The following is a 24,017-nucleotide window of genomic DNA, read 5'->3' as shown; positions in this document are numbered from 1 at the left end:
CACCGAGGAAAAAGAATGTAGATTTTTAAATTTGTCGTTCACTGCATCTGTATTGCCATGATTCAGCCTTTCCTTGGTACAACTTTCTCTGTAATTTTTTTGAAAAAGTATAAAGATATTTATTTAGTACTATAAGGAAAAGAAAGATTGCATTTTCTAAACAATTATGCATTATGAAATTAAAATAACTCCTATGAAAATATGACAGAGGAATGAAGCATAGTCCACAGAATTCCCTTTTATTGTTTCTCCTTTTTTTTTTTTTTTTTTTTAAATTTGGACAAGAGATGAAATAAAGTATACATTTAACTAGGACTATGTTGAGAGTCTTTTGAATTTGTTGAGAATCTTTTGGATTGTTGTTTTCAGAAATTAACATTTTAACAATTATGCATGTTTTAATGAGAGACAAGTTATCTCTGAATCAGTAAACTGTTTGAATTTAAAAAGCTCTTTGAAATATAACTTAATTAAATACAGTTACCAAAGCTAGGCTAATGAAACGTAAGCTATTAGACATTTTTGTTTCCGAGCAATTATATATTATTCAAATTGTGCTTCTAAAATGTCTGAAGCTGTTTTATTTTCTTCCTTCTGCAACAGCTTTCCTTTCTTTGTACTGTTTACGAAATATTTTTTACAAAGAAGCAGTACAGATTTAAACTGTAATCTATGCCCTATAAAAACACTGATTTCCACTTTAGTTAACTACAAATGAATGCCGTCTAATTATATTAATGAAAGATAGCAGCAATTGATCTATAGCAGGTAATTTATGTCATAATGAGGAAATTGCCGGCTTGTCTTTGGTGGGTGGAAAGGAGTTGATTTAGGTTAGTTTGTGGATGTTTCTATTGCAAACACCTGTCCTTGGAACACAGTCATTACTTTTCAGGAATAAATGAATATACCTTAATTTGACCTTTCAAGATAGAAAAATAATGATGTGAGGTTCTTCTTTTTACAGTTTTACATGCTTCTACAAAAATATGTTTCTACAAAAATATGTTTCAGTGGTTTCAGATTTTTTTTTTTTAAGCTTTGCTTTATTTTCAGAATAGAGAGATGTCTCTTTAAGTTCTGTTGGGTGCTCACATGAGTAGCAAACTAATCAATGGCTTAATGGTGGGGTGGAGGGGGAAATAGATGAACCCAGTTATTAGGGTTTTTTTAATGTGATCTAAAGCAAAGCAGTTAGTGGAAACTCCAAACCTTAAAGGTGGAAGAATTCTAGAGACCATAATTGTCAATTGAATAATCACTTTACAGGGGAAGAACCAAAGCCTTGGGAAGCCACATTCCTAACTAGTCAATGCTTAAAGTCATGTAGGCATTTAGCTATGTGCTCAGTAAGCATTTTAAAACACTCACTGTGTGCCTATAGTAGATGCTGTTGGTTCCCTGCCCACATCTCCTTAGGGCTTGCCCATGCCCATGTGCGCGTGCACGCGCGCGCACACACACTTTCACACAGGCATAGACAAACACATACTCTTATAGCTTCCAACTCTAAGCATCTGCACATCTCGGCCTTGAGGGCTTTCTCCTGTGGCCAGGATGTGCATGAGTGAACATTCTCTGTGACATTAGTATGGATGGATACTACCTGAGCCACCTCATTCTTTGGATATGACAGTTTTTATTGAAATTCTATATAGCCTCCCCAAGGTTTCTAGGGAAACTGAGCCCCAGTTGTCCACCTGCTCTTGACCACACATGGTGTTGAATTCTTTTGCCTTGGTGTCTCACTTCTCCATTTGCCTATTGGTGCCTCCTGGGATCACCTCCTGAATAAATTACCTATATTCAAATCCTGGTCTCAGTGTCTGTTTCTGGGGAACCAAACTTAGGACAGTGTTAACCAGTCAAGGAACATCTTGTCTGTGGAGTACTAAGATAATTCATGAGATGATTCAACTACCTTATGACAGAGGCTGGCTTGTTTAGTAGTCACTGACACCTAAGCTGTGATGGGCCTTGGGCCAGGCATTGAGCTCAAAGCTGAGTGAGGTGTAGTCTCTCACAGGGCTCAGGCAGGTGATCGCAGCATGTGTGATGAGTGCACAGACTGCGGCAGGGAGTGCAGCTCATCCTTGACTCAGATAACTTGCTCATTTCTTCAATACAACAAATCAGTGATGTGTAGTGACTCTTCTCCCTGATTTATACAGTGGGGAAATAAGAGAAGGTTCGAGAGAGGCATTAAGAGGGGTAACCAGCCAGGTGCAGAGGCTCACACCTATAATCCCTGCAATTTGGGAGGCCAAGGTGGGTGGATCACCTGAGGTCCGGAGTTCGAGACCAGCCTGACCAACATGGTGAAACCCTGTCTCTACTAAAAATACAACAATTAGCTGGCATGGTGGCACATGCCTGTAATCCCAGCTACTCAGGAAGCTGAGGCAAGAGAATCACTTGGACCTGGGAGGCAGAGGTTGCAGTGAGCCAAGATCATGCCATTACATTCCAGATGGATGACAAAAGCGAAACTCCATCTCAAAAAAAAAAAAAAGAAGAAGAAGAAGAAGAAAGGTGTCCAATTTTGATGTGAAGTGGAGAAGCTGGGGAGTTTTCTCCAGCAAGGAAAGCTTCCTGGATGCACATGAGGGATAGAAACGCTTTATTTCAGACTCCCAATAGGAAGTGTGGCAAATCTCTCCCTAACATCCCTCCTTCCCTCTCCCACTGTTTTCTACCTATAACAGGAGCCAGTCCATGTATATGTCACTTGTGGCTCTCTCCTTCAGCTTTTCTTTTGCTGTTTCAGCTCAACTCAGGAAATTCTCAATATTCCTTTTTATAATAGGGAGGAACATCCCTTGTTTCATATCCTGACTTTTTTTTTCGTAACTATGCATCATCATTTAGACTTCTTAGCTTTGTCCTATGTGTAAAATCATCTGTTTTTGAAACCGAAATCTCTGTTCTACTTTAACAAGTCTTGCTTTTAAAACCGTTGCCTCATAGGAACGTAATGCATTATCCATGCCGAACAGTGATGTACTTGTTTTAGCTGTTACCACTTTCACCTAGATTGCTGAAACCTATTGTCTCATGATTATGAATGAAGTTGGGATAGAGGAGAAGAAGGAATGGAATTCAAAGGGCAATATAACATAACCTTTAAGAAATTTTCAATCAATATATTTTCAAAAAGACTGTACCAATTGAATGTCTAATAGATTTTTGTACAGCTTAAATGATATATAGTAATCCTCCTTTATCATTTCGCTTCCTGTGATTTCAGTTACCTGTGGTCAATCAAGGTCTGAAAATATTAAATGGGATAGTTCAGGAATAAATTCATAAGTTTTAAATTGCACACCATTCTGAGTGCCATGATAAATTTTCCTACCACTTCACTCTATCCTGCCCAGGGCATGAATCATCCCTTTGTTCAATGAATCCACCCTGGATACATATTTAGGGGCAGATTTTCAGTGCTAATTCTGCTTGACCCTTTCTTTTATACTATCAGCTGAGCATTTGATTTAAATTATCTTTTAGAAAAGTAGAAAGAGGGGAAAACTTACTTCAGCAAGAAAATACTACCATTCTGTAGGTCAGGATGTGAGAAAGAAGCTATTCTGAGGTCAAATTAATTTTCATCCAGGACTTGCCCAAAGCTCTGTGAGATGTCAGCTCATGGGGAACTTGGCCTCCTGGTCCATAAATATACATGGCTAAAATACCAGTTGCCTATAATACTAATTACCATGGAAATTAAAGTTAACAGAGAAGGGCTAGTTTAGCAGAAGTTTATCTTTGATGGGGGGGGAGGTAATCTAGCCATTGACAAAAGCAATAGACTTATGAGACAGAAGTAATAAGAACTGTGGAAAAACATATAGCAGTAAGAATTCTAAGGTGCTCTGATGGGAAAAAGTTGAAATTTTATTCTGAGGCAGAGAGAAGCAGTAATCGTTCCTGCCAGTTAGTCACTTACAAGCCATCTTGGTTATTAGATCTGCTGTCCTGGGATTGCAGTACAAACCTTATTTTACTTAATGACCCCCAAAGCATAAGAATAGTGATGCCAGAATAAGTTATAATTACTCTATTTGATTATTGTTGTTAATCTCTTACTGTGCCTAATATGTAAATTAAACTTTATCATGTTTGTATACGTAGGAATATTATGTATATCTACAATGTCAGGCCTTTACTGGGGGGTCTTGGAAGTTTCTCCTGGAGATGAGCAAGGAGTACTATTGTGAATGTTTATTTCATAATAGACACATAACAAATGTCCTTTGTCCTACCCCTTTCCTATCCTACATAACCCTATGAGCCTGATGAAAGATGAATGAAGTTGATGTAGTGATTACCAACCTAATGTTCTTTGAGGCTATGATTTTGAACAGATTATTTTAAACTCAGTTATTCATTGACCATAATGTTAATCCTCATATTTTGTTTTAGTATTATAATAATCGGAAATTGATAATGATTAATCTGGAAAGAAAGTGCTAATATCACCATTGGACAAATTAACAACTCTTTTGCTAAGACATCATATATTATGATCAAGTGCTGTTGACCTTGATCATGACTCCAGAAGATCTGTGGGGTGTCTGAATCAATAGGAAGAAACATAAGACATGAAATATTTTGGAGGATTAAATTTTAATGCTTTGATGATTATATCTAAAGCTTCATTGGAGTTACAGATTAAAGAAGATTAAAGCAAGTTCCTCAGCATTATGAATGTGTGTGTTAAGTTCTGGAATGAGGTTCCTGAGAGATGTGATGCCTGAGGAAAATAATATATTCAGCTTCTCATATTCTACCTTTGCTCTTCTCATAGAGTTTTAATCATATATGTATTGATATCATTTGGAACACCAAAATAGCTTACAGGCAGATTTCTATTAAAGTTTATCGGATGAAGAAATAAATTGATATAGCTCTTAATGTTTAATAGGAATTGGTCTCCTTTGAAGTTCCAGAACCAAGGAACTTTGAAATCAGTCTACTTGGAATTTTTCCTTGGTTTCCTATAAGAGTGAAAGTAGCCTACCTTTTAACTTATTTGAACTTTTGTAAAGCTGTGTACATTTTTTTTGATTGTGATGCATTATGTATACATGTGCAGGTGTATGTGTGTGTACTTGTTTTGTTACTTTATTAGAATTTCTAATAGTTTCTTTTTTCTTCTTTTTCTTTTTTTTGAAATGAAGTCTTGCTCTGTTGCCCAGGCTAGAGTGCAGTGGCATGAACTTGGCTCACTGCAACCTCTGCCTCCCAGGTTCAAGTGATTCTCCTGCCTCAGCATCCCAAGTAGCTGGTATTATAGGCATGTGCCACGATGCCCAACTAATTTTTGTATTTTTAGTAGACATGGTTTCACCATGTTGGCCAGGCTGGTCTTGAACTTCTAACCTCAGGTGGTCTGCACCCCTTGGCCTCCCAGAGTGCTGGGATTACAGGCTAGAGCCACAGCACCCAGCCACATTTCTAATAGTTTCTCATAGGCTTATTGTATTCATTTAATTCATTTCTCAGTCCTTTCAATAACACTTCATAGCACTGCAATAGCACTGCATTCCAGACACTGCTAGCATTGAGTATATGCACAATAGGACACTGTTTCTGCTCAAATTCTAGTAATATAATCATCTTACTTTAAAAAAAAAAATTTGTGTAGAAGCAATGAGCATTTCCTTTTAGTGAATGTCATGAATGTTTCTTTAGGGAGATATTTCCATTTGTGTCACCAGTGTGCTAGTACAGATCTGGGCTGTAGTACATGACTATCTTTGCAGTTAGGTAATTAAACATAGTAAAGACACATGGATCTATTATCTTTTGCTGTGACCACTCCTCTTAGATGGCTTTGGCTTGTAGATTGGTTAATGTGCTGGACAACTTACAAAGTGATACTTTAACTTAGAAGCACCATAATGGCACCTACTTAAAAAGTAGGCAGACTAAATATTATAAATATGCATTTGAAAATGCGTGATGAATAAATGTAAAGTGATATGTGGCAAAAGTAACAGAAGCAAGCTTACAAAAGGCCAAAATTATTTTCTAGTTTTGTTGTTCTTCCAGTAAGCTAAAATTTAATAATAATTTTTAATTTGGAGAGGATCCAAGATGGCTGTTTAGGAACAGCTCAGGATTGCAGCTCCCAGTGAAAGCGCAGAGGGTGAGTGGATGCCGCATTTTTATTGCCCACAGACTAGGAAATTCCCAGGCGGAGGAGCTCCACAGGTCACCAGTGCGGCTGTTTTGGCCAGCACAGCTGTGCCGGCTGGCGCCGCTGCTTTGCCCCGCGCAGCTGCTTTGTCGGCGCCCCGGAGCAGTGATTCTCCGTACAAAATATACTGGTCCGGGTGCCCTTTTGGCTGGTGATTGGAGCCACGGGAAGTCGCCCATTCGTCTGTTTAAAAAGGGGACTGAGCAGAGAACCAGGACAGTAGATTCCAGGGCAAAAAGAAAAAAAAGCACCACAAACCTCAGTGCCGCTGTTGAAGCCAGCGCAGTGAGTGGCTGCAGGGGAAAACAAACAGACCTCGGCGCCTCTTCAACAGGCGACTGGAACACCAACTTTAAAAAGGCTCTGAGGCAGGGAGCCAGGCGATCAGGCTCGGCTGGTCCCACACCCACAAAAGAACAGCAACCAGAAACTCTGGATTGAGAGTTTCACAGCAAGCGCAGCTGAATCCGGGACGGTCCAGCTCTGTGGGGGAGGGGCGTCCGCCATTACTGAGGCAGCCCACCACTATGGAGGTAGTCAGCCAATGCTGAGTCAGCCCGCCGTTGCCAAGGGAACCCGCCATGGCTGAGGCAGCCCGCCGTTGCCAAGGCAACCCGCCACTGCAGAGAGACTCCGCCTCAATAGAGGCGGGCCACCATTGCCAAAGCAGTTCTAACTACACCCATATAAACAGGACTGCAGAGAAGTTCACTCGGCAGCTGGGCGGAGCCCATAGCAGCTCAGCAAAGCCTCTACAGGCAGACAGTGACTAGGCTGCCTCCTTGCTAGGCAGGGCAGCTCTGAAGGAAAAAAAAAAAAAGAGAGAAGGCAGCAGCATAACCGAAACTCATAAAGCCCTAATTCCCTGGGACAGAGCACCTGGGAATAAAAAGCAGTTTATGAGTTCTGCTGCAGAAGACCTAAATGTACCTGCCCAGCAGCTCTGAATGAACAACAGAGCTCACAGCTCACCATTTGAGCTCCTATAAAGAAGAGACCGTCTCCTCAAGCAGCTCCGTGACCCCTATATATCCAAAGAGCCACCTCATAAAGGAGAGATCAGATTGACACTAAGCAGGTATCCTTCTGGGACAAAGATAGCAGAAGAAGAAAACTGGTAACAACCCTTGCTGTTCAGCAGCTGCTGCAGGTGAACCCCAGGCAAGCAGGGCCTGGAGTGAACCTCAGCAGACCTACAGCAGAGGGGCCAGACTGTCAGAAGGAAAACCAAGAAACAGAAATAAGCTCATCATCAACAAACAAAATGTCAATCTGAAAGATTTGAGACCCAATCTGAAAGCCAGCAACCACAAAGTCGACAGGTGGATAAATCCTTAAAGATGGGAAGAAACCAGCGCAAAAAGGATGAAAACACCCGAAACCAGAGCACCTCTCCTCCTACAAGGGATCACAACTCCTCACCAGCAAGGGAACAAGGTTGGAGGGAGAACAAGTGTGATGAAATGATAGAATCAGACTTCAGAAGGTGGGTAGTAAGAAACTTCTGTGAACTTAAAGAACATATTCTAACCAAATGCAAAGAAACTAAGAACCTTGAAAAAAGATTTGACGAAATGCTAAAGAGAATGGACAAAATAGAAAGGAATATAAGTGAATTGATGGAGCTGAAAAACGCAACACGAGAACTTCGCGAAGCATGCACAAGTATCAACAGCCGAATTCACCAAGCAGAAGAAAGGATATCAGAGGTCGAAGATCAACTCAATGAAACAAAATGGGAAGGCAAGAATGGAGAAAAAAGGGTAAAAAGGAATGAACAAAATCTCCAAGAAATGTGGAACTATGTGAAAAGACCTAATCTACATTTGATAGGCGTACCTGAATGCGACGAAGAGAATGAATCCAAGCTGGAAAATACTCTTCAGGATATTATCCAGGAAAACTTCCCCAACCTAGCAAGGCAGGCAAACATTCAAGTCCAGGGAATACAGAGAACACCACAAAGATATTCATCAAGAAGAGCAACCCCAAGGCACATAATCGTCAGATTCACCAGGGTTGAAATGAAGGAGAAAATACTAAGGGCAGCCAGAGAGAAAGGTCAGGTTACACACAAAGGGAAGCCCATCAGGCTCACAGCAGATCTCTCAGCAGAAACCCTACAAGCCAGAAGAGAGTGGGGGCCAATATTCAACATCCTTAAAGAAAAGAACTTTCAACCCAGAATCTCCTATCCAGCCAAACTAAGCTTCATAAGTGAAGGAAATATAAATCCTTTGGGAACATGCAAGTACTCAGAGATTTTGTCACCACCAGGCCAGCTCTACAAGAGCTCCTGAAAGAGGCTCTACACATATAAAGGAACAACAAGTACCAGCTCAACTAAAGGGCAAAACACCCAGCTAGCACCAAAATGGCAGTATCGAATTCGCACATAACAATATTAACCCTAAATGTAAATGGACTAAATGCCCCAATCAAAAGACACAGACTGGCAAATTGGATAAAAAGCCAAAACCCATTGGTGTGCTGTATCCAGGAAACCCATCTCACATGTAAGGATACACAAAGGCTCAAAATAAAGGGATGGAGGAAGATTTACCAAACAAATGGAGAGCAAAAAAAAGCAGGAGTTGCAATTCTCATCTCTGATAAATTAGGCTTTAAAGCAACAAAGATCATAAGAGACAAAGAAGGACATTACATAATGGTAAAAGGATCAATGCAACAAGAAGAGCTAACGATCCTAAATATATACGCACCCAATACAGGAGCACCCAGATACATAAGGCAAGTTCTTAATGACTTACAAAGAGACTTAGACTCCCACACAATAATAGTGGGAGACTTGAACACCCCATTGTCAACATTAGACAGATCAACCAGACAGGAAATTAACAAGGATATCCAGGACCTGAACTCAGACCTGGACCAAGCAAACCTAATAGACATTTACAGAACTCTCCACCCCAAATCCACAGAATATACATTCTTCTCAGCACCACATCACACCTACTCTAAAACTGACCCCATAATTGGGAGTAAATCACTCCTCAGCAAATGCAAAAGAACAGAAATCGTAACAAACAGTCTCTCAGACCACAGTGCAATCAAGTTAGAACTCAGACTTAAAGAGAGCCAAATCAAGAACAAACTTCCATTCACAATTGCCACAAAGAGAATAAAATACCTAGGAATACAACTAACAAGGAACGTAAAGGACCTCTTCAAGGAGAACTACAAGCCACTGCTCAACGAAATAAGAGAGGACACAAACAGATGGAGAAACATTCCATGTTCATGGTTAGGAAGAATCAATATCATGAAAATGGCCATACTGCCCAAAGTAATTTACAGATTCAATGCTATCCCCATCAAGCTACCAATGACCTTCTTCACAGAACTGGAAAAAATCACCTTAAACTTCATATGGAACCAAAAGAGAGCCCGCATAGCCAAGTCAATTCTAAGCAAAAAGAACAAAGCAGGAGGCATCACACTACCAGACTTCAAACTATACTATAAGGCTACAGTAATCAAAACAGCATGGTACTGGTACCAAAACAGAGATATAGACCAATGGAACAGAACAGAGGTCTCGGAGGCAACACAACATATCTACAACCATCTGATCTTTGACAAACCAGACAAAAACAAGCAATGGGGAAAATGATTCCCTGTTGAATAAATGGTGCTGGGAAAGCTGGCTAGCCATGTGCAGAAAGCAGAAACTGGACCCCTTCCTGACACCTTACACTAAAATTAACTCCAGATGGATTAAAGACTTAAACATAAGACCTAACACCATAAAAACCCTAGAAGAAAATCTAGGCAAAACCATTTAGGACATAGGTGTAGGCAAGGACTTCATGACCAAAACACCAAAAGCATTGACAACAAAAGCCAAAATAGACAAATGGGACCTAATCAAACTCCACAACTTCTGCACAGCAAAAGAAACAGTCATTAGAGTGAATCGGCAACCAACAGAATGGGAAAACATTTTTGCAGTTTACCCATCTGACAAAGGGCTGATATCCAGAATTTACAAAGAACTAAAACAGATTTACAAGAAAAAAACTAACAAGCCCATTCCAAATTGGGCAAAGGATATGAACAGATACTTTACAAAAGAAGACATACACGAGGCCAACAAACATATGAAAAAATGCTCATCATCACTGGTCATCAGAGAAATGCAAATCAAAACAACATTGAGATACCATCTCTCGCCAGTTAGAATGGCGATCATTAAAAAATCTGGAGACAACAAATGCTGGAGAGGATGTGGAGAAATAGGAACACTTTTGCACTGTGGGTGGCAGTGTAAATTAGTTCAACCATTGTGGAAGACATTGTGGTGATTCCTCAAGGACCTAGAAATAGAAATTCCATTTGACCCAGCAATCCCATTACTGGGTATATATCCAAAGGATTACAGATCGTTCTATTATAAGGACACGTGCGCACGAATGTTCATTGCAGCACTGTTTACAATAGCAAAGACCTGGAACGAATCCAAATGCCCATTGATGATAGAGTGGATAGTGAAAATGTGGCACATATACACCATGGAATATTATGCAGCCATCAAAAACGATGAGTTTGGGTCCTTTGTAGGGACATGGATGAACCTGGAAACCATCATTCTCAGCAAACTGACAGAAGAGCAGAAGATCAAACACCGCTTGTTCTCACTCATAGGCGGGTGTTGAACAATGAGAACACATGGACACAGGGACGGGAGCACTACACACTGCGGTCAGTTGGGGGGAAATAGGGGAGGGATGGTGGGGGGTGGGGACATGGGGAGAGATAGCAAGGGGAGAAATGCCAGATGTAGGTGATGGGGAGGAAGGCAGCAAATCACACTGCCACGTGTGTACCTATGCAACACTTTTGCCTGTTCTTCACATGTACCCCAAAACCTAAAATGCAATAAAATAAATAAATGGGGAAAAAAAATTTTAATTCACATTTTAATGCAGATTATAAGACCATGTTAAAAGAATGGATAAAATGAATGAATGTGTCTCAAAGCTTGTTTACTATTTTCTTTATTATTGGGTAAACTGGAGAGTGTGCATACGTGTGTGTGTGTGTGTGTGTGTGTGTGTGTGTGTGTGTGTGTGTGTAATTCACTGTCTCTAAGAAGGAGGTCATGCCTGCTTTCATAATACCAATACACAGCATTTACAAGTATTTGCTTGGGGATAAGAAGACTCGGTTTAACTGTTGCTAGTTTTAGATTTTCAATACACAAAATTGACATTGAGAATATTTAACTCACTGGGGGTTAAATAATCAGAGTAATCAGAGGAAGATTACTTTAGTAATCTTTAGATTACTTAATCTTAGAAAGCAAAAGTGTTCCTTTAGTAATCAGAGTCTCAAAAAACATGTGTGTTTAGGTTTCTAACCTAAATCAGGCTGAGCATATGTACAAAGCTCAATGCTTATTGATTCTTATGAAAGAATGCTGAGAATTCAAAGAAGGAACAGATTACATGTTCTCATTATAGTCCATGCATCATTGAATCACCCTGGGAAAGTCATTTTACTTTAATAGTTTTAAATAAAGCTCTGAAATTCAAGCATACAATCAAAATGTGTAGTTATTTGATTTTTTATTATGCAGCTAATTTTAAAGGCTAGTGAGTTGATGTAAAAAAAAATTGATCCATCATTTAAAAATGGTAATGATTGCTAATATACTACTTATAAAATATTAGGTTGGCAGTAGGTGATTTTTGACCTTTAGAGAAAGGTTAGAAAATCATTAAAATGTGTTGTCTTCATATAGGAGCTAAGAAAACTTTGAACTTGGCTTCTTTGATTTTTTAAAATCTTCTGCTAGAATTTTAAATTTTAGGGGAAAAATATTTCATGCTAGGACACATCTTAGTTTTATTCCACAAATCCTCTTAGTTGAATTTTGTAAATTACCTGAATATGATTAAATAAAAGATGGATACACAGGGGAGAAAATGGGGTTGATGAAGAAATGGAATTCCTAATGAATCAGCAGGGGCTAGCATCCAGGTCACAGATTTGGGAATTAGTTCTAGAACGCTGAAATTCTCATAAAGCTACAAATAAAAATTGAGTTTCAAGCAAACAATATTAACTATTAGTAACAGAAAATAAGAATAGAAGAAAACGTAGAAACTATTGTATTTGTATCAGTACTATCTATTGTATGTGTTAGAAATCAAATTCTAACTAGCTTAAGAAAAATATGATTTGTCCTAGATGAAGGAAGCTTCAAGGATTCAGGCTGTAACCAGCTCAGCTTTTACAACCATAATTACTCCTAGACCTATTATTACACCCAGATAAATAGACAGAATACGATTATTGAATATATTTAGGTACTTGTTAATTTCTGTCATCAGAGAAGTGGACTGATGTGATTTACTCACCAGACATAATCACATGATTAGGTTGGGTGAAGAAACAGTTTCTGAAAAGCTGCAGGATTTCTGAACAGAAAAACATTTTACCAAACAACCCTAATGTCTGTTACAGTTTTTAAAACCTAAAACCTTCTGATTTACTGGTATGTAATTTTCTCCAGCAAGATTGTGCAGTTTGGATGTTGGAATGGATAAACATTTAGGTCAATACAAGGTGAACGTTTTCTAGGCAATAATGAATGAATGACAATTGGTATGTGAAGCTGTAGATGTAGAGGCGGAAGAGTGTGGAATCACACCAGGCCTGGAGCACAGCAACACATTTGGTGGACAGGATGCATATAAGCCCCTTCCACTCCAGTTAATTACTGTTCGTATTAGGCTTTCTTATAAATCGTCTCATTTGGTTTATCAGATTAGAAAGCAAAACAACAACTGGTAATTTTATTTCTTCTCCACTCTGCTATGTGGAATCTGTGAAGGCAGTACTTTAAATAGACACATTGCATATTAAACCAATCTAAGAAAATGAAATTATAATTTACATTATTTCATGTATAAGTAGGTAATGTTAACTAAAGTTAATAGAGAAATTCTATGGATGTATATTCCTGACATTTTTCATATGTAAAAAATAGCTAACAATTATGGGTCACATATTGTGTGCCATGCACTGTACTTAACACTTAACATCAGTTATCTTATTGTCTCTTGTCACATAATAGGAATGCAGGTTTATCACATCTTCAGTTCAGTTACATGGTAACACTGATCTCAAGATGGACCTGTGCCTGTTTATTTTTTCCTTTTTATCTTCTAAATTACAAACTTTCTCAATATGTTCATTGTTTTCCAAACTTCAAACAAATATACTGACATGAAAAAAATACTTTTTTCATGGACCACTGTCTTGAAAATGATTCACTCACATTCATATACCCCTTTCCGACTGACACACACACACACACACACAAACACACAACCACACACAAATACACGTTACTAAGTTCTTTTATTTACACAGTGTTACAGTGCTGTCAGTTGAACTCATCTCATGTACAACAGTTGATATGGACAAAATAGCGATGATTGCTAAGTCAAATTGCTACACACATATTTTCAGAAAATTTGAGTTATAAATGATTTTAGCTAAACAGTGTAGATCTTGGCTGGCAAGAATCGTTTACATAAGTAATTTTTAATGAAGAATTATCTATAATGTTGAACCAATTTACTTCATATTTGGAACTGAGTAGTGATAAAAATGACAATAAGATTGCAACGTTTTTTAAAAGTGACTTTAGCAGACAGTACAGTTGCCCAAAGTTTGTCAGGCAGAGTCAAGTATAGCCAAGAAAAGAGAATTAGTAAATTGGACAGGAAGTTAGTCTCTATTTGAATTTTGAATGTGTCATATATTTTAATTGTTGACTATAAAATCTTAATTTTCATTTGCAATATTTAAGACTTATTCCTGGCAACATCTTAGTTCCATCAGGAAGCTTTCGCCTGTCTGCTTCAGGTTTTCTTTTTTTTTTTTTTGAGACGGAGTTTTGCTCTTGTTACCCAGGCTGGAGTGCAATGGCGCGATCTTGGCTCACTGCAACCTCCGCCTCCTGGGTTCAGGCAATTCTCCTGCCTCAGCCTCCTGAGTAGCTGGGATTACAGGCACGCGCCACCATGCCCAGCTGATTTTTTGTATTTTTAGTAGAGACGGGGTTTCACCATGTTGACCAGGATGGTCTCGATCTCTTGACCTCGTGATCCACCCACCTCGGCCCCCCAAAGTACTGGGATTACAGGCGTGAGCCACCGCGCCCGGCTGCTTCAGATTTTCAACATAAACTATTCATCAGAGGCCGACTTTTGCAGGCAAGTGGCATACAAGGGACTGTCACTCAAAATATATATTTTTAAGATGGAAAAGTCTATTTTGCTCAGATTTATTTTTTTGTCTCCCAATAGACAACATGGGACTAAAGTAATTTATCTCTCAACTTGCTAGGGGATGTTTTAAATTTCGGTAAGCAGCAGTGTTATATTAGCATGGACCATTTGGGCAAATATGTTCCAGGGAGATAATAAATAACTAAACTGCATGGTTAAAAAATCAGAAACAAAACAATTTGTTCTTGTCATCTGGTGGTACTTAAATTATGAAAAATAGCTCTCCAAAGGTTTAACTAATCCCTGAATCTACTTTGAAGCTGTTGCTGACTTTATTCTATCATACTGCACATAATATCTTGAAATCCACTGAAAACCTGTGTTTGCATGTGTAATACCTTCCAAGATGATGATGTTTAATAATTTGCATAAAGATATTTAGGCTGAAGGTTAATAGAGAAACAAGATTACTCAATTCTATCATTTGTGCCTGTGGTAATTAGTTTATATGCCATAGTTTTAATTAAAGTATTAAATGATACTGGTATAACTATACTTTCTGGGGAAGGGACTGAGGGAATTTTTAGTGATAAGACAGGGAAATGATTAAGAAAGAAATGCACACACATGCTCAAACTGATCAACAGAGGGGCAATGTCTTAACTATCTGAAATTCTTAATTCAGAACTGTTTTGAAAACTGAGAAAGTTGTCGTTTATGTGGTCATGTCATCCAACCATAATGATATATTTTTCATATACAGCAGATCAGGTCCTTGCCACAGATAAGTTGGAGGGTGAACACTTGCTCTCTGTGGTAAGGGTGTAGATATTATTCATCTTTGTTTCTCTAATACTAAGCACAGAAAAGGTTGCCAAAACAGTTGTTGAATAAGTGGAATGTGGCTCCCTCAGTTGATGTTGAGACCCCAAAATCTCCCTGTATAAAGTCTAAGTGAGATGGGAACAGGAGACTGGGTTAAGGGAGAAAGAATTCATCTGAGACTTTTTCTCCTTTAATTTTACCCACTTAAGGCATTTAACTGTTTTTTTTTTTTAAATTTCCTCCCCTAATTTTCTATTAGCACAGAATTCATTTTAAGCAAAATTCACGTCTATAAAAGCATCAGAACAGAATTTGGGTGATTCAGTGTGAATCCTCTTTCATTACTGAGAATTGTCCTTTGTCTCAATTCTGTTAAGATTGGATCTGTATATATTTTGGTGACTCAGTGATTTGAATCACTTTAATGAAAGACTGATTTACTTAACTTAGCTGCACATATCTTAACATATATTTTGAAAGAGCAAAAAGATAGCTGTAAATGGTTTTGATATGAAAGAGAATGACTCCTTCTCCAAAATATGATTTTTTCTCAAAATTATAATTGAAATTGTTTTTGAGCTAAATAATTCTGAAACCATTCAGACAAAAAATCACAAATGAATAATTGAATTTTTTTTTATAAGAAAACATGAACTGACACTGAGAAAATACTTTGATGTAGTGGCATAAATTAAGTGCTCTTTGAATGTTTGGCATAATATGTCATATTCTGTAGCGGTGGATTTGGTTAACAGAGCAGATGCAGAGTTACAGGTTCTCCAAATCCTGACGCCCTATATGAATTTATGCTTATTAAAATTGATCAAGTGAGCTTTTCTGTTTCATGAAATAAAGGAATAATGAAATGTGTATGTTATCAATGAAAAGTTTGGGGTTTGAAAAAGAAGAGCATATTTATAATACGGGTTTTCAAAAAATGCTCCTAAGCCAAAAGCAATATCCCATTTATTGGTGGAGAAGAAATTCAGTTTTAAGGTATTGGATATAACTGGTTGCATATCCCACTAAGATCTATGTTTTCTTCTTAAATTGTGACAACCTCTCTAAGCACACATATTTGAAGAAGTGTTTTCTCATTTTGTTGTTTTCTATAAAAAGTCACAGTTTTGTTTTTTCATTGATGTTTTGACCATGTAAATGAATGCTATATTGAGAAAGAACTCTTTTAAAATGGAAATGCCAACACAGAGCCCGGTGGCTCATACCTGTAATCCCAGCACTTTGGGAGGCTGAGGTGGGTGGATCACTTGAGGTCAGGAGTTCAAGACCAGCCTGACCAGCATGATGAAACCCCATCTCTACTAAAAAAAAAAAAAAAAAAAAAAAGTAGCCAGACATGTTGGAATACACCTATAATCCGAGCTATTAGGGAGGCTAAGGCAGGAGAATCAGTTGAACCTGGGAGGCAGAATTTTCAGTGAACCGAGATTGTGCCACTGCACTCCAGCCTGGGTGATAGAGCAAGACTCCATCTCAAAAAAAAAAAAAGAAAAAAAAGCAAATGTCAAATACTTAGTTACAAGAAAGGAGTATGGATGAGTATAGATGTTTCACATGCAATATAATTTTATGACTGATATATTTTTGTTCAGTTTACTTAAAAACTCAGCATTTAGAATTACATGCAATCCAAAATCCAGAAAGCCTTGTACAAATTCATAATACTTAAGTAAACTTTGAAGTGTACCTTTTCAATGACAGTTTTAAAAGCAACATAGAATTTCAGAGTTTAGAGTGTTCATCATTATACCATACACCCTCACAATTCAGTATCTGAAAGAAAAGATAAGTATCATGTTTTGTAGAATATAGTAGACAAAAAAGGAAAAACAAAAATTAGAAATTCTCAAACATATCTTTTTAATTCTTAATTTCACTTAATGTTAGTTTCATGCATAGCTCTTCTTAACGGAATCAAAATACTTAATTTGTATCAATACTGACCCTTAAAAAAATCATACTTGTAACTCTTCTGATGCTATGTAAGATACTCTTAATCTTAGTCTTAATAAATAATGATTATTTATTTATATTATTTTATCACTAGGAAATACATTGACTAACCATTAATTCTAGTACCATGGATCAAGTATAATCCTACATACAATGGTTATTTTATGTAATTGATCTGTATTCATTATTCCTAAAGAGTTGGAGTAGATACGTTTGACTTATGTCGTGCCTTTCTTGGTACAACAGTGTATGCATATAGATATTAGTATCTGTTGAAAATGACAAAGCTGAGCTTCTTGAAATTCAAATGCAGCCTCACCTTGTTGTCTACATGCTGCCATTTTGTTAATATAAGCAAGCACATTGCAGAAAATGAAGTCTAAAATGAAGATGAACGTATTCACTGCTCTAGCTTTTGGTGGAATTCACATTTTAAATAGAAAATTGTCTCCTAAGTATTAACTGCAGAGTTACAAGCAGGATCAATAAACTAGTAATTAGGTTTGGGTCTCAGGCAGATTCAGAAGATTGTCTTGCTTTGTTCATGTGATGACCTCTGCTTTTTATTTTAACTGTTACAAAACTAATGCTATAAGAAATGTTTCAGGAATTAGAACTTTTATGCATGTTAAATTTTTAGCTACTAAATGATTCTTTAAAAAATCAATTAAATAATTTAAAACTTGTAGTGATTCTAAATGGAATTCAAATTCATGAGTTTCAGCCTGCATTATGAATCATATATTTTGATATTTATATTGGTTTTGGTTTGTTTGATCTTCACAGAGACATATATTTTTTGGAGTTTCAGTTTCATGGTATGTTTCTCAAACAATAACACGCAGATCTCTGTGGTAAATAAACTAAGAAACGAAACACAGTGTATTTTCCTCTTGGAGATTTATAATGCACAGCCACACATTGTCTCTGTGAAGTTCTGTCAAAAAGAGACAATTCAACTTTATTGTTTTCTAAAGTCATATGACCATGGGATGCTTTTGCCCACATAACATCTATTAACATCTTGAAGTGGTGATCTTTTTTTTTTTTGGAGGGGGGAAGGGAATATACTTTGAGAAGCACTAATTTAGTGAACTTTTCCCCAGTAATTTCTTTTTTAAAAAATTGTATATTATATGTTTTTTTTAAATAAAATTTTAGAGCATCTATGTTTTTGGATGTTTAAGAGGCAGAGAAAAATACGTGATCACATAGTTTACAACTTGAAGACATATGGCTGATGAACTATATTTTCAATCAGTTGGGGATAAGAAGGAGAAATCAGTATAAGTAGATTATTTTTACATTGCATAGAACTAGCCCCAGAGACACAAAGAATAGGAGTTTTAAATTCCTTGACAGTCATTCTATTCATCCATTTCCATTTTTCCTCTGCAACACAGTTGGTACATATAAGTATACATTTTGTGCATACTTAAAATATACTCCTCATAATCTTTCTTTCACAATATATTGTATTTTTCAGGAACACTAGTGGCTAGCAGAGTCATCCATATATATTTACTCTTGCTAGAAAGCCAATGCTAATTCAGTGCTTTGCTAGAATATGAGAATATTAGTGTGAGATGATCTGATATTTTTTACTATCTGAATTACCACATGCTCATCATTTCTTATCCGACTCTCCTGAGGAAATTTCTGCCAATATTGTATAGATGGACATTTCTTCGAGAATCATTTCAACACTCCATGTGTGTGTATGTATATAAAAATCATGGCTTCAGCAAAGTATTAGGACACGTATCTTACATGCTCCTTGAATTATCCTGTTTATTGTATATTAATATGTGAGTGTATATGTTTGTGTATATTTTACTTATGAATTTTTCACTTTATTTTTTCTTGACAAATGGGATCTTTTTCCCAATGCAAGATATAATATTGTTGATAAACTGTTTTAATATGTTCTTAGAAAAATAGTGGCTAATCCTTGGATCATTGTTGAATAAATTGTGAAAGAAAGATTATGAGGAATTTATTTTAAACGTGCATAAAATGTATTCAGTGTTTGATATAGTATCCTTTTTATTAAAATCAATAAAGCATTCTTTTTCTTTTTTTGTAGAGCAATGAAGTTGTCTACTACAATGCAAAGGATGATCTCGATGTGAGTATTAAAAGTTTTACATTAAATTCTAAGAAAAACAATTATAGTAAAGTGATTGGTCTTATAGAATAAATAGAGCTAGCAGATTTAGTTTTTAAGACAATATTAGGTTGCATGAGCAAAATACTAGTTAGATACAAGATAATTTAGAACTTTAGTACTTTTGTGATGTTTAACAACTTATTCTTGGCATCTGACTAAGTAACAATTCCATGTTTTCCTCTGGATTTGACCTCTCACTGCACTCTGTCCAGACCTCAGTCCGTAGTACCAACTGTCATACTCTGGACGCCATTAGCAATATTGAAAATAGCTATCAAATCCCATCTACCTCTGTATTCTGGCTCCTGTCACCAGGGTCACAACACCTATCTGCTTTGACTTAAACTTTGCACACCAGGGAGAACCATGTACTTCAACTACAATATGAATGACACCCCAGAAGCTGTGCAACAACTGGCCCTGCTTGTACAGTCTGTAGAACAAAGTAGTTGCTCCATATACCTTTGTAAATAAATGACTCTGATGTGCATATTTAAATGATTTTAAAACATGGATTTTTTTAGTGCTAATTGGTTACTTCTAATACTGTCACACTTGGATAGGAATTGAGGACACATTTTATTATTTAGTTACAGTGAAAACATTTTCAAAAATAATAAAGGTTACACTTGATTTTTAAAAAATTCTTATACTTGACTCTTACATCAAAAAGTATCTGGATATACTTAATTTTTAAGACCAAAATATTTGTTAAGGTCATCCTATATTATAGGTATTTTAAGAGCTTGGGATATTTCAGTAAATGTAGCAAACAAAAGTATTACGTCTTTCACATATTTCTTATCTGAATCAAAATAATTGTATATTATACATATATATATTATTTATATATATATAATTGTATATTATAATATACAAAATATTTGTATATTATTATGTGGAATTTTCTTCCAGCTATTTAAAAGAAGAAAATGAAAAAAAAGTCTATCTGGTCTTCAGAAAATGAGAAAACATGTAATAGCTTGATATGTCAGTTTCCCAAATTATAGCAAGTTATACCACCACTGTCTCAAACCATACGCTAACCACTTTACACAATTATTTTACTTACTTCCTACAATAATACTGTGAATGAAGAAGGTTTTATTTTTTCCAACTCATAGTTGAAGAGCTAAGGGTGTTTTGAAAAGTATATTTTTCCTCTAGACATAGGTGGCATTCCAGTGACATCTTTCCTCTTATGATGAGTGTATATATTATTTTAATAATGTAGGAGGCTTATTAAGTACAAACTGTCAACTAAAAATATTTTAAGTTTATTGATATCAAAGTAAATACTAGTTTTGAAGAGTTTAGTTTCATCATTATAATTAGCACTTGATATTTCTAAAATTATTTAAAAATATATAAAAATCTTCATCAACCTTTCTGGCGGTATATAAATTGCAACATTTGTTAAATATTTAATTTGTAAAACTGTGATAAAGACTTATAATAAAGTGAATGCCATTGACATGCAATCCTCCAATTAAGGGTAGCATAAAGATAATGAAACCAATACTGAAAATACCTTTTTTCTCTAATCTAATTAAAGAAGTTACATTTATATGTCAAACAGTTTTATTTATTTAGGTTTGCTCATGATTTAGAAAGTTACTTTTATTTTATAGTGAAATTGGTCATTTTCCTTTGTTCAAGATTTTAGCAATTATCTGTAAAATGTCAATATGACTTTTTAGTAACTGTCACCCCAGTTTAAATCAATGCTTCAAAGTTGCCCATTTGAGCATATATGTCCACTACAAGTGGAAAAGTGTGCATTTGTTACTATTTGTGATACTTGAGTTGTTCTAATATTGTTACATAGATTGCCTTCACTGTTGTTCATTCAAGTATTTAAATCAAGCCCTTTTGGGAGAGACAAAAATTGTATAAGTGAATTTATTGAACTTTCCCTTTCCCTGTTTTTCCCATTTTCTCACCTAAAAAAAATAGTATCTAATACTACTGTGGGTAGTGCTTATGAAAAGGATTCATTCTCTCTCTTCTGCTATGAGGTGAAATTAAATCAAAGCCTTATAAATAGTAAAATGTCCATATTTAAATTTAAAACTTAAAAAAATGATGGTCAGCATTTGGAGAAATCTCAATTTCTTTATAAACAACATTATCAGAATAATTCATAAAGAGTATTGTTTGGTTCAAAGAATTGGAATAATTCATGTCCTAATCCAGCCCTGAAATTATAGTCATCCTAAGGGCTTAAAAACCTATTAAAAGGCCGGGCGCGGTGGCTCAAGCCTGTAATCCCAGCACTGTGGGAGGCCGAGGCGGGTGGATCACGAGGTCAAGAGATCGAGACCATCCTGGTCAACATGGTGAAACCCCGTCTCTACTAAAAATACAAAAAATTAGCTGGGCATGGTGGCGCGTGCCTGTAATCCCAGCTACTCAGGAGGCTGAGGCAGGAGAATTGCCTGAACCCAGGAGGCGGAGGTTGGGGTGAGCCGAGATCGCGCCATTGCACTCCAGCCTGGGTAACAAGAGCGAAACTCCGTCTCAAAAAAAAAAAAAAAACTATTAAAATTAGAACTGTTATTCTCTCATCTAAGACATGATACAGTTGAATAGGTGATCCATTAAAGTTCATTTCAGTTCTTGACATTCTTAGATTCTAGTGAAAATATGCTTGTACATAAAGAATATGTTTACATGGATAAAGAATATGACTTTATAGAATTGAATAGTCAAAAGGAGGAAAGAAAATTACATTCATTACTCTTAGCCTACTCTAAGCATGCTGGTTTTTTGTTACATTTTAAAGATTTTCTCATGAACATCTATGCTTACTTATTTGCATGATTCTTTAAGTACACAACTTATTAAGTGGCAAAATCATTTTTTATCTTGTGAAATAGTTGTTGCATCATTGTTTTGAGTTGATATAACATGACTCAATTAACTTCACTTCTACCTTGGAGTTTAATTTTCCTTTGTGAGCATTCACATAAATATCAGTACATCTTTACACGTAAACATTTTTATTCAAAGTTTTGAACTTACTTTTAGGACAGAGTCCCAAAAGTGGGAACCCTTGGCATTTTAATGAATTTTTATATATGATGCAATGTCATGAAAAGAACCAGACCAAGTTCTGCCATCATTAATGTCCAGAGACATTATTGCCTCCTAGGCTGCTCAGCATAGACAATAATCTAACACAGTCAAATAGTTTTTTACTGTTTCGATTATTTGTGTCTTCCAGTATTCAGCTATTGCCCCCAACATAGGAAACCCATGTTTTTTCAGGCTCTTTGACTTGTGAAAGATTCTGAACCCTAGTGAGATTGTTCACATATCTGTGAAATCTGTACATTAATATGCTCTTCTTAATACTGGGTAAAATAAGTGTTACGTTAATATGCACTTCTTAATACTGGGTAAAAGAAGTATTACTTATTTTACACACAGAAGTCTGAATACCTATTCCTGATATATATTAGCACTACATAAATATTCATTGCATTTGGCCATACTATGACTGTCATTGCTTAAGTAAAGCAAGAATATAATTTTTTAAGAGAAAAAATGTTTGGGAGGAATTACATCAGAAAGTATAATTCTACTTATAGAAAGCTTTGAAAAATAAAAAGACCAATAAATTATCATTTCAAATCAACCTGAGTATGAAATACGAAGTTAATCCTTGTGACATCGTTCAGTTTTCTGTATTTGGAATATTTCATGTGAATTTATTTTCAGAATTTGTAAAAACTGTATGATGTACACTTTACTAAAAATTTTTCATTGGACAAGCTAAAGGTGCTTTAGAATATGATAATGCTAATGTCTTATAAGACCTTGAACATTGAATCAAAATGAATTATGTTGTATTTATTAGTGTATCAGTTTGTCTGTTAGATCGCTAAAATAAAAGTGGCCAAAACTAGACAGCAGTTGATTTCTCTCTAGGAACATTCTGCATGCATTGGCTAATACAGCAGCTCCCTATCTTCCAGGCCTCAAGGTTCTTCTTCCCTATTCTCTGCTTTCCTCAGTGTACCTCTCCCATCTTGTGCTCCAAGATTGATGTTCCAATATCCGTGATTCTTTCTGCATTAGATTAGAAGAGAGAGGCAAATGACAATGGGAGACATGCCCTTTGCCTTTAGGGGTATGTCTCAGAAGTATCTGTGCCCCTTGTCCACAACTTAGTGACCAGCCTTGCCTTGTTGCAAGAGGATATGGAGTACTTCCCTCCTCCCACCCTTGACCCATGCATATGTACCCAACTAACATTAGGGTTCTATAACTAAAGAGAGAAGGAAGAGGATAGTAATTGAGAGATAGTTAATTAGCAGTTTCTGCACATATCTTGAATTTGTTTTTGACGTATTAAAGTTAATGCAGACACTTCACTCATTCATTTGAGTGACTGGTACCTTTTAAATACAATCAAATCCTTTAACTGTGGAAGAAAATTCTTTTACAGTAAAACGAATATAAAATTAGGCACTGTGCTGAGTTTTTTCTAATATCTCCTAATGTGTCTTGGTAACTAATTATGAAATTGTTTTCTGTAATAGAAATACTTATTATCACACAGTGAAAGTTAAGAACT

The 24,017-nt window shown here is 36.3% G+C and overlaps 1 protein-coding gene and 1 long non-coding RNA gene across 11 annotated transcripts in view; both read left to right on the top strand.

Annotated features, from left to right (window-relative positions):
• CACNA2D1 (calcium voltage-gated channel auxiliary subunit alpha2delta 1) overlaps positions 1–24,017 on the top strand; it is a 487,462-nt gene that overhangs the window by 285,833 nt on the left and 177,612 nt on the right. For 9 of the 10 annotated variants that reach the window (XM_032276450.1, XM_032276453.1, XM_032276451.1 and 6 more), the window contains exon 5: positions 19,352–19,393. In XM_032276450.1, the coding sequence (XP_032132341.1) occupies positions 19,352–19,393 (42 nt within the window). Of the gene's footprint in view, positions 1–12,747; positions 12,753–19,351; positions 19,394–24,017 lie in introns of those variants that run through there. The other variant, XM_032276457.1, reaches the window with a different exon arrangement.
• LOC116550409 lies at positions 12,759–16,445 on the top strand. The gene is made up of 3 exons (XR_004268389.1): positions 12,759–13,285; positions 13,757–14,101; positions 14,411–16,445. It is a non-coding gene; the product is annotated as an uncharacterized LOC116550409 (long non-coding RNA).

Source organism: Sapajus apella, unplaced genomic scaffold (genome assembly GCF_009761245.1).
Source record: "Sapajus apella isolate SASKATOON/1434 unplaced genomic scaffold, GSC_monkey_1.0 scaffold7, whole genome shotgun sequence".
NCBI classification, from domain to species: Eukaryota; Metazoa; Chordata; class Mammalia; order Primates; family Cebidae; genus Sapajus; species Sapajus apella.
The sequence above is the reverse complement of the archived record's forward strand: the minus strand, read 5'-3'. Positions and strand labels throughout refer to the sequence as shown.